The sequence below is a fragment of the Schistocerca nitens genome, chromosome 9, assembly GCF_023898315.1.
Source record: "Schistocerca nitens isolate TAMUIC-IGC-003100 chromosome 9, iqSchNite1.1, whole genome shotgun sequence".
In the NCBI taxonomy this organism is placed as follows: domain Eukaryota; kingdom Metazoa; phylum Arthropoda; class Insecta; order Orthoptera; family Acrididae; genus Schistocerca; species Schistocerca nitens.
Genome location: NC_064622.1, coordinates 386,357,071 through 386,369,461, shown reverse-complemented (window position 1 = coordinate 386,369,461; position 12,391 = coordinate 386,357,071). Strand labels below are relative to the sequence as shown.

Genomic DNA, 12,391 nt, shown 5'->3' with positions numbered 1-12,391 from the left:
CCACGCTGTCGCGGCATGCTACCAGTGTTAAAGACTGCGATGGAGCTCCGTATGCCACGGCAAACTGGCTGACACTGACGGCGGCGGTGCACAAATGCTGCGCAGCTAGCGCCATTTGACGGCCAACACCGCGGTTCCTGGTGTGTCCGTTGTGCCGTGCGTGTGATCATTGCTTGTACAGCCCTCTCGCAGTGTCCGGAGCAAGTATGGTGGGTCTGACACACCGGTGTCAATGTGTTCTTTTTTCCATTTCCAGGAGTGTATATTACCACTTCAGGTCCTGTTGACAACAAATCAATAGAGACAGAGCAGAATCTCAGGATGGAGTGAAAATGCCATGAACCAGTCCAATGTAAAATACATCTTTATTAAAAGTATGTACAATAAATACATATTTACACTGTCTTCCTTAAGAATTAATTACTCACAGTCATCATTCATGAATTCCTCTTCAAATTCTTCCTCTGTTATCTGCAGGAAAACAAAGAATCAATATCATATGTTACAGTTACCTTAAATTGTAAATATGTAGGCTTAATTCACTGCACACTTACCTTCTTTTTCCGAAGCTTTTTAAGAAGAGCCACATCTCTGGCAAGTTCCTCCATCTCCTCCGAACTTAAAGTTTTTCTTTTCTTTTTTGTTTTAACTTTACCTTCTTGTTGTTTCAGCTTTCGTTTTTCAGCTCGCTTACTCCTTTTCTCCTTTCTTTCAGCCTTTAGCTGTTTAGTGAGTGACCAGGCTTCAGTTTGCTTCTGTTTCCTTTTAAAGTTCTTTGACCCTGGCCAGACACCAGTTTCTTTGTACTGTTCCAACTTTTTCTGGCGAGCTTCCTCTCTCACTGGATCTCTGAAATATAGAATGAAAGATAAATCATAAAATGAAAGTTACATCAGTTTTCTTGTCAAAATTGTCCCACCAAATTATCGTTGACTGCGGGCGATATGCTATTACCTCAAACAAATCTAAAAATACTTATAGTATATTAGAAACATTAGACATGCTAATTCTAAAAGTATATCTGTGGAACATGCAAAGCTGACTGTCCACCAAGTCATCCTCTGTCACATGAAGTCATTTGTACGTAGTATGGGGGCAGCAAGGAATCAGCACATGACTGCTTGCAACTGTCAGCTTTTCAGATTTGAAGCCACTACTCCGCATTCAGGTAGCTTCTAAAATGGTTTCACAAGACTGAGCACACACTATTCTATTCCTCCCACCAGACAAAAATCCTGGCAGTATCAGGAAATGAACTCAAATACTTTGAAATACTTTCATTTGGTGACGAAAAGTCGATTGTGCTGTCTGTGATAGACCTGTGTACTGCAAATCTTGTGCCAAAAAGCCATAGATTTTTCAGTTGTCTCAATGGTTTTCCTTTGTATATTCTGAAGTTCACCATGTTGAAATGGCCTTCATCTGTGAATTGTGTTTCTTGCAATGCACATATTTTGATTTGAAATTTTTCGAGAGTGTCTGTGAGTTGTTTCATCTTTCCTGTCTTCATCAGTGTGTTCACGTTGAGTGTGCTGATGTAGTGTTTGAGTTTGGTCTTGAGGGAGTTTGAGAATCTCCCTGAGTCCCCGGAAATCAATGCTCACAATGATCCCAGTCTATTGACTGGGGCCTGGGGTAATGAGATTTTTTTCGTTGTACCATCATGATGTTTAGTAGTTGGATATATGGCATGCTGCCAAGTACAACCTGACTTTCCAGATCAGGAGGTTGGTTGAGGCCGCCACTGACATGTGGAGCATGAGCTAACCATCACCCAACTTACTCTTATTAACTATATCATTCTCATACAAAATACAAAGATGTTTATGGATGTTCACCAAGGTTTCTTTCCCGACAACCAAGAATTTAAGTACAGTACATTGCTTGTAATGAGGGTCTTGTGAAGACTCTTATTTTAATGGTTCACTTTGGCTCTGCCATCTGTTGGAATTGTTCAAAATTCACACACACGTAGAAGAAACATCAAAATTGAAGCACTTAAAAGGATGTTTTGCTGTATACCAGATGGTTATAATTAAACTTTCCCTATTTAATGCATTATGACATGGAAAGTAATTACTGTATGAGGACCAAACTTGGTAGCATTAATGTCAAGGCAAGGGAAAGGGAAAGAGAAATAATGCAGAATCAATTTAACTGAAACACTTTTAATATGCTGCTACAGTACATCTTACCATTACATACCGGTACCATTACTGCTACAAAGGAGCTCAATATGGCGCCCCTCAGTGTTCGGAAGGGTCTGAAAGTGCAGGATTGCATTCTGCATGGCAGAATGAAGCATGTCTGTAAGTAGGATGGCTACCTCTCTTGATACGCTGTGCTTCAGATCAGCACATGTGTGAATGTTCCCCTGGTAAACGCTGTCCTTCAGGTAGCCCCACAACCAGAAATCACAGATAGAGAGGTCAGGTGATCACACTGGTCAAGCATTTGGAAACAATCAGCTGATAATTTCATCATTTCCAAATGTGTTTCGGAGAAGCAAGTGAACTTCACGAGTGATATGCACTTGGCCCCATTTTGCATGAAAACTGTTGAGTTCAATGCACCTCTCTCCTATAGCGCAGGTGTGACATGCTGGAGTAGCATATTGCAGTAATGCTGGCCAGTCACACTGCATGTCTTTGGTCCTAGAGCACCAACCTGTTCAAAAAAGGAATGGGACAATGATGAATGTTGCCATGAAGCCACACCATACGGTGATGTGTTCACCATACAGAGGAACTTAACGCACACTTGCCAGTTCTGTGTGTTTACCTCGGCTTCCTCTCTCTATAGGATGGTCCAGGGTCAGCCTTCGTCAGCTCCAATCCTAGCGGGAAAGTGGAGAGTGAAGTCGACAATTCGTGGTGCATCCTGTGGTGCAAGTTGCTGTATATATGGATCATGTGCAGATAACTTTTGAGAATGGTTCAAAGCAGCTTCCATACAGTGGACCACGGGAAGTTCATCTGTGATAACATAGCACATGCATTGCCTGATGATTGGGAATTGCATGTAGCATTGTCTGCCATAACTTATCAACCACCTGTGGTGCAACCAGTCACTGGCCTCTTCCAGGTGTAATTCTCCAGTTGATTTGAACTTCTTTATCATGCTCTGCACGGCAGGTGGAGAAAGAGGACCCTTCCATAATCCTTTCAGCCGGCGATGTTCTCGAACCGCAGCTGCAGTATTATTGTTGTTTTGATAATATAGCTTCACCAATACTGCTCTGCTCCTTTTGTCCAAGTTCATGTTGACACATGAACAAGTGCACTGTGACTGGTCAGGTGTGTGAGGCTACAAATCATGATGACTGATCACTGCACCTACTAACCATAGTTGGAAATGGATGGTGGTGCTGTGATGTGTGGAAATCATGCATCCCATACTCTGGATATTAATGCTACCAAGTTTGATACTCATACGGTATTTAGTTTCCATGTTATAATGTGATAAATAGGGAAGGTTTAATTATAACCAGCCGGTATATTAACAGCTGTAAAAAGAAGTATGTGACGCTTTATTTATTGATTGATTATAATTAAAGTTAAACTTTCAAACCACTGTAGAAATAACACCACCGGTCAGAATGACGTCAAATTGAAATGGAATACTACTGGAGAAGCGCGAAAACGTATGGCAGAAGAAAAATAAATAGTCCCAAGATGTAGCAATAGATGGAGCTGTAAGCATCATATTTTAATAGTGATCAATTACAAATGACAAATGAATCATACAACAATGCCAAAGGTGTATGTTTGACATTAAACAAACTGTACTACTCAGTGTGCATGGGTGTAAAGGTGTGATAACTGTTAGGTACTAAGCCCATCCACCATGGCAAGGTCGTATCACATCAGATGGGAAAAACTGGTTTTTAATTGTCCTGAGGCCAAAAACCACAAAAAAAGCATCAATCAAAATCAAATTGAATTATTAATTTCTCTGTGACTGGCACTAAACTTGTTCAGTAAGCTGTCCACCATTTTCTGCAACAAGTTGAAATTGAGAAACGGCATGTTCCACAACTGACTGAAGTGTTTCCAGGGTCATGTTCAGAATGTGTTGGACAATGCGTGCCTCCAATGCAGCTAAGTCTGTTCAATCAGAACACTGAACACAACATCTTTCAGATAGCCCCACAGCCATAAGTCACACGGATTAAGATCAGGTGATCGGGATGGCCACGCTGTAGGGAAATGGTGGCTGATAATCCTAGCATTTCTAAAATGGCACTTTAGCAGCTGGTTAACTAGATTTGCAATGTGCGGGGATGTGACATCTTGCATCAAAATGATCCCATCCACACTACTGGAGATCTGGAATGACATGGTTGCGCAAAAGACACCCATAGCACTTACCAGTGATGGTACAGGTACCAGGACTGGAAGCACCTGTTTCTTTGAAAAGATATGGCCCTATTATAAGTGATGCTGTAAACCCGCATCGCACAGTGACCTTTCCAAAATGAAGTGGTACTGTTTAACTTACATGTGGATTTTCCGTTGCCCAGATTCGACATTTCTGTGTACTGACATATCCTGTCAGATGGAAGAGGGCTTCATGTGTCCACAAAATCTTTCATAGCCAATCACTGTCCACTTCCATGCGAGCAAGAAATTCTAAAGCAAAGGCCTCTCTGGCTGGCAAGTTAACAGGAAGCAACTCATGCACATGGGTAATTTTGAATGGATAGCAAAGAAGGATGTTTTGTGGTATTTTACGCACTGTGCTCACGCATATGTCCACTGTTTGGGCAATTCTCTGTGCACTACATGTTTGCACACCACCACTTGTCTCTTCCTGCACTGCTGCAGCCACTGCTTCCACTGACGTCAAATCAATTCGTTTCCTCCCTCTAACAGGTTGCACTCCAAAAAACCCGTAATTTCGAATTTCTGAATCATTTTCTCCAGACCCACGGCAGTCATTGGACCAATGCCTTTTTTCAAACTGAAGTGTGCGGAACTTCTGCAGAGTGATGTGTGCACAGTTATAATTCTTGTAATAAAGCTTTACAAGCAGAGTGTGATCCTGCATTGAGACAGTTATGGCAAACATCGCAGACGCGAAAGGAGGAAAAACCGTGTACCCGGCGTGTTTATACCAACTTCAATGGGTTGTGTGCATGACAGGTGTTTTCATTTATGTATTCTGACACATACAGTGCCATCTATTGATCAGTTTTCACAGTACTGAAATCTTCCATATGTTTCTCCCCTTCTCCGATAATATTCCATTGCAATTTGACATCATTCTGATCAGTGGTGTTATTTCTACAGTGTTTTGAAAGTTTAACTTTAATTATAATCACCCTATATATTGATATGCCACTTGCAAATGTTAGAAGCTAAGATTTCAAGTAACAGCTAAGAAATCAGTTAAACAAGGCCAACACTGCAAGGAGAACACAATTTTACCTCTGCTGTCTACATAATATATCACAAAATGAGGCTGTAAATGCATGGTGTGGCAAACCTGGCACATAATGCACTTATAAAACTTTATCTATTTTTGAAAATGGGACACAAGCATTAAAAGTTGTAACACTATAAAAATATTTTAAAAGGTTATTAAATGCCCATAAAACAACAGGCCATTTTAAAGAAAATTAGTTGTTCCACTACCTCATTAGATAAACACTGTTATCTATTTATTGGTTCAAACATTACTGTTCCAATGCCCCTATGTAACTGTATAATTTACTTAGACATTTAACAACCTAACTATGTAGCCACAGTCTGGAAGATACATTCAAAAGCAGGCCAACCTACAGAATCTGAATACAATAAATATCCATCTGAAGGAGGATACAGACCCTGTACTGAAATATCATGGCAAGGAGTTATTTATGTCCTGTACTTCTCCCGATATTTACAGCACAAGATCCATATTCTCTCTCCCTAATCAGGAATTTCCATTTACTGTTTGGAAATAGGTACACATTGCCACAATGAATCACATGTTATGAGTTTCTTAGAGGCCAAAAGTTTATAATTTACCTGTATGGAATTGAATTGAAGTCTATTTTCTCTTCTTCAAAGCCTGCAATATTTCTGTTTTTAAGTTCAGGCATCTTTGGCATTTTAAGAAGACAAAATCCCATTGCTACCAAGCTGAAATCCAGATCTACAACAAAAGACATTTATGTTTTAATTGTTAATAACAATTTTTTTTAAAAAAGTAGTCATTGCCTTACTACATACCTTGAAGCCTTAGGATAACATTGCACTCATGTTTGGCATATGCTTGAATGTATGATACAAATGCCCTAAGAGCTTTGTCAAGAATGTCACGGTCCAGTTTCTGCAGTTTCCTCACTTTGCTCAAAGTGTCAGGCAGAATGGGCGATGGTTCTATATCTTCCAGAACAACCTAATACAGAGGACACAATTGCATAAGCATTCAGAACATTCTCTATCAGTTTCTACAATAATTTCAGTTTTTTTGTTCCATACAAAAATGTCTTGTTTTTTATCACAATTACCTCAGCATCAGCTGATTTAATTAAATCACATTACATTATCCTAGTTTCACTTTTGTTGATGTTCATATTATAATCTCTTTTCATGATGTTAGCCTTTCAAATCGACTAATCTTCCAAGTCCTTTGCCATCTCTGATGGGCTTACAATGTGAATGACATTAAGCTACTTTAGATTAGCTAGCTACCTTCAAACAAGTTTTAACATGTCAAACAATGAAAGAATATTAGCTTTTCATTGCTTGTTTGCCTCTCAAGCAATTACAGATTTTCTGTGAATACCCTGATTTTGTATCACATATGAACTATTAGTGTTCAGCAGTGACATTCTGGGTAACAGCACCCAATCTGTTGACCTGCATAATGACTGCTTGTCACAGACAAAGTTTACAACAGGAAAAATATTCTTCTTTATGTGGATAAACAATGTATTGGCTGGGTGGGCCTGTTGTGTAAAGGCAAGTATAGTTACTGAGTGATTGCTGATGAATTCTGAATGGCTTGTAGAGAAATTTCTATTTAGTGTGACAAATGGCAAATTGTGTTCAATGTGGATATACATATTTTAAAATGGATAGGTAGGAGAAATAATCCTAAAAAGTTCAAATATACTATGTATGGTATGCAGCTTAACTAATTTATGTCATACTTGAAAAAGAGACAGCATTGGTCGTATATTTTTTACTATTGCAAAATCGATTTTCTGTCACTGAGTGACCATCTTCAGTGCTATATTGTATAACTTAAATTGGGATGGACAACAGGCAGATACAATATTCCTCGATTCCCTGTAAGCATTCGAGATGATGTCCTACTTCAGACTGCTGACAAATATCTGAGCACACAGTTTAGATTCCCAGATATAAGAGTGGCTCAAAGACTTTTTAAATAATAGAACTCAATACGTGGTACTCGATGGCGACTATTGACCAGAGACAGGGGTGTCGCTGGGAGTGCCCCAAGGAAGTGGATAGGGCTGCTTTTATTCTCTATATACATAACTGGCCTAATGGACAGTGTGAACAGCAATTTACCCCTGCCTGCTTATGATGCTGTGGTGTATGGGATGGTGTTATTATTGAGTGACTGTAGGGATACACAAAATGACATGGGCAAAATTTCTAGTTGGTGTGATGAATGTCAGCTTACTAAGTGTAGAAAACTGTAAGTTCATGCTGGTGAATAAGGAGAACAGTCCTGTAACATTCGGATACAGCATTAGCACCTTGAGCAATTGGTTAGAAAACCAACTCGAGAAGGGAACATATTAGATATTTTAGTTACAAATCGACCTGATCTTTTTGAGGAAGTTAATCTAGCAGAAGGTACTAGCATCCATAACAGCATTGTGGCTTCTATGTCAGTGGAAGTAGCAAAAAAAAGTGTTTTCTTGTTTGGGAAAGCAAATAAAAGTGTCATTAATGAATATCTTCATAGCCAGCTCCGAGCATTCACTGGGAGACACAAAGACATTGAGCATCTTTGGTCAGAATTTAAAGGTATTGTCAACCATGTGCTATAGAAGTATGTGCCTAGCAGAAATGTAGGGGAGGGAAAGGATCCACCATGGTGCAACAAATATATTAGGAAGTTGCCGAGAAAGCAGAGAATTTTGCAAAGTCATTTTAAATGTAGTCACTGCCCCGCTGACAAACAGAAATTATGCGAAATGAAAGTAGCTGTCAAACGATCAATGAGAGATTCTTTTAACGAATTTGAAAGCAATATTTTATCTGCAGATTCTAAAAATAGCTCCAAAAAATTTTGGTCGTTCGTAAAATCTATGAAAGCTACAAATAATTCAATACCTTCTCTTGCTGACAGTACGGGTAATGTAATGGATGATGATAAACAGAAGGCTGAAATTCTAAATCTAGCTTTCAAAAACTCATTTACAGTAGAAGACTGCAGCACCATTCTCCCTTTCAATTATCAAACAAACGCAAGGATGGCTGACATAGTGTTTAGTGTATCTGGGATTGTAAAACACTAAAGATCCTTAGATGACAGGAAGGCATCTAGCCCATACAGTATCCCTGTAAGATTATGTGTTGACTAGATGCACATAATTACTGGCCAATTTCACTGACATCGACTTGTTGTATAGTCATGGAACATATTTTGTGTTCAGACATAATGACCTTTCTAGACTCTAAGAAGCTCATATGCAGAAATCAGCATTGTTTTAGGAAACAGCAGTCATGTGAGACACAGCTGGCCTTTTTGTGCATGACAGACAACGGGCTCTAGATACCGGCTCCCAGGTTGATGCCATATTTCTCGACTTCTGAAAGGCGTTCGACTCAGTTCTGCACTGTCAGTTGCTCCAAAAAGCGTGCACTTACGGTCTATCTGATGACATATGCGATTGGATAGAAAGTTTTCTAATAGACAGAGAGAAGTACGTCATCCTGAATGGGGTGACTTCAACAGAAACAAGCGTAACTTCAGGTGTGCCACAGGGAAGCGTAATAGGACTGCTGCTTTTTACAATTTAAATAAACAATCTGGTTGATGGTATTGACAGCTGTATCAGACTGTTTGCCGATGATGTTGCAGTCTACAGGAAAGTAGTATCACACAAAAGTTGTGAACAAACCAATGAGGATTTGCAGAAAATAAATGCTTGATGTAATGACTGGCAGCTATCTCTCAATATTAATAAGTGCAACCTTCTGCATATAACAAGGTGAAAATCCCCATTAATGTATGAGTACAAAATAAATGCCCAGTCTTGGAAGTGGTAACATCTGTCAAGTATCTGGGTGTGACTGTTTGAAATGATCTCAAATGGAATGATCAGATTACACAAGTGACGGGCAACACAAACTCTAGATTGTGGTTTATTGGCAGAATCCTGAAGCGATGCAGTCCTTCAACAAAGGAAATGGCTTACAATACGTTAGTTCGTCCAGTCTTAGAGTACTGTTCGTCTATATGGGACCCTTACTAGTTGGGTCTGATTCTAGAGATTGAGAAGGTCCAAAGAAGAGCAGCAAGATTCGTGAGTGGTACATTTCGCCATCGTGAAAGCATTACAAATCTCATAGAGAGTTTGAAGTGGGCACACTTGCAGATAGACAAAGCACTAAACAGAAGGGACTGCTCACTAAATTCTGAAATCCGATCTTCACCGAGGATGTAGAGCATATATTATTACCACCAACTTTCAAATCACGCAATGATCACCATTTAAAGATAAGGGAAATTAGAGCTCGTACTGAGGCATTCAGACAGTCATTTTTCCCTTGCGCGATCCCCGAGTGGAACAGAGGGGGGGGGGGGATATGACTTTGGCGCACATTGTGCCCTCCGCCACATACTGCTTGGTGACTAGCGGAGCATATATGTAGATGTAGGTGACACAGTCACTTCGTTTAAATATCTAGGCATAATGTTGCAATGGAATACAAAATGGAATAAGTCAACATATTTATGCCAATGACATCAAGTGTTTCTGGAATAGCAGTGATGTAATATAACACCCATAAGTGTAAGAGCAAGGTGATTATTTGAAGATAAATCTGGAGAACGTGTCTTCTAAAACTCATCAAGTTTAAAACAGTTCAGTAGAAGCCATGGTGGAGATCTACTCAAACTCTGGCATGAAACTCTGCAGTTCTCTAAAAGACTGATGTATGCATGGATACTAAAAGGCTTCACTACTTTCAGTCACTTAACTACTTGCAGCGACTTAATCAAATTGAGGAATGAGCAACAGTATGGAGTACAGATGTTTGTAGCACAGATATTGTCTTATAGGTTTGCTGCACCATGATGAGTCACTGCCTGATGTTAAGTGGCAGCTCAGTGAAATTAGCACAGAGGCCTGGATAGGGCTGGTCCTTAATGCCCCTGTAGCCCACCTAATCCCCTCATGGGGCACCACGTCCAACATTTCTGAATAGGTCAGTCTTACAGATCCAAACACCATGCACCCACTAAGCAAGCTAGAATCACATGAAGACACTCTAAAATTAGAGCATGAAGGATCTACCGGCTCTCCATGAACTACAAAATGCTTTTTACAGTATCCACTATCTTTAGGGACCATGCTTTCATGTTCCAAAAGAGTGACAACCAGTTAAGCATAAAATCAGATATGACCATATGAGAAGAACTAAGACCATACTAAATAACAAAAATAGCCAGAAGCATTATGGGACTCAATGCATATACAGTTTTTATCCAAACATGACTCAACCTTTTTCTGATTTTTGTGGTCCAGAAATGCACCTGCAGCTTGTACTCAGGGGCAAGGCCTAAGGGAGTTCCAAAAAGTGCTGCTAGAAGCCACCATAGCAGTTATTTCGTCACAGATTCTGTTGTGTTAGTGTTCCGAGTGCTGAATGTTAAACATGTTTATCATGAGGAAAATTCAAATTTAATATTGTTCATCTTCAAATTTAACAGTTTTCCAAATATTCATAGCAAAAATAAATCTCTCTACATACATACCATCAAAATGGATGTTTTTAAGAAACTTGTAGAAGTTGGTAAGCGTAGTAAGTATGGTTATACATTTCAGTAAATCCAGCTCTGTTCATAAGCTGTAAGTACATGTCAATGTGAGTCTGCGCAAACTATTCATAACGTAACACTTGGTGCAACTGCAGATGGGAGCAAGAGCAAAGGCATTTCTTATGTACAGCCGTTTTTATCAGCCACTGTGCAGACTGTGAACTTTGTTTGTGCTGTCAGTACATTTGGCCATTTCTCAATGCTACCAATACTGATGATGTAACCATAATAAGTATTCACTGCCTTCATTTATGCCCTGTTGAAAGAACCATCCTGGCATTTGCATTAACAGATTTGGGGAAATGACAGAAAACCTTAATCAGGCTGGCTGAATGGGAATTTCAACTGTTGTCCTCCCAAATGGGAGGCCAATGTGCTAAGCACTGTGCCACCTGACTCAAGAGATGTTTCTTGACAAGGCAAAACGATATGCACACTCAGTGCCAAAGAAAACAAAGCTGGAAATTACTGCTGTCTCAAGTGGGAACAGAGAAATTGAAACTTAATGGTCCATCAAGACATATACAAATGAGTCAGCATTTGAGGTTCTGGTTCATCCAAGCAATACATTGTCCTCAGTTCCCATGGGGTAGCACTCACACATTATGATGCTTTGTTGTTGGGTACATTTCCAGGGAGACTGGGATGGAATTTAAACAGACAAGACTATAATGTCTTTTAATGGCATTCACAAAAATGTATGAGTGGTTTGCTGAATTTGAAAGTGGCGATTTGTTGGTTAATGACAACCTTGTTCTGGATGTCCATCAACTGCCCGAACTGATGAAAATATTGAAAAAAATTGAGAGCATGTGCTCAAAGACCATTGACAATTGTTTGAAAGTTTTAAGAAGATTGCACAATAGTGTTCATCAAAGACAGGAGACTGGCTCTTCCACCATAACACACCTGCACACACAGCTATCTCTGTTACATAGTTTTTGGCTAAAAATGGCATAGTTTCATGGCAACACACACCTTAATTGCCTAACTTGGCTCCATGTAACTTTTTCTTATTTTCACACATGAAAAGGGGCATGAAAGGACACCGATTTCACAACACTAAAGAGGTCACGAAAAAAATGAGGGAGGAGCTGTCAGCCATTCCCAAAAATGACTACAAAACATGTTTCGAACAGTGGAAGCACTGGTGGTGCAAATGTATTAGTTGTAATGGAGAATATTTTGAAGGGGATAAGGTTATTTTGTAAACAATTTGAAAATGTATAGCTTTTAAAAAATAATACCTTTGTTTCTGTGTATCCCCTTGCATAAAATTATAGTGTGTATTCCATGTGTGTTCACTTTTATGGATGACTCTACTCATTATATGATTTTCAATTATTCTGCACAAATTATGAACAAGAACTGAGTAATT

At 39.5% G+C, this 12,391-nt stretch overlaps 1 protein-coding gene across 1 annotated transcript in view; it reads right to left on the bottom strand.

Moving 5' to 3' along the window:
• Positions 1-340: 340 nt before the first annotated feature.
• The window catches only part of LOC126203800 (ATP-dependent RNA helicase DDX55), a 38,368-nt gene continuing 26,317 nt past the window's right edge, over positions 341-12,391 (bottom strand). The window contains exons 8-11 of the mRNA XM_049938167.1: positions 6,216-6,384; positions 6,012-6,138; positions 555-849; positions 341-471 (exon numbers count right to left, since the gene is read on the bottom strand). Coding sequence (XP_049794124.1) covers positions 421-471; positions 555-849; positions 6,012-6,138; positions 6,216-6,384 — 642 coding nt within the window. The 3' untranslated portion in view covers positions 341-420. The remainder of the gene's footprint in view (positions 472-554; positions 850-6,011; positions 6,139-6,215; positions 6,385-12,391) is intronic.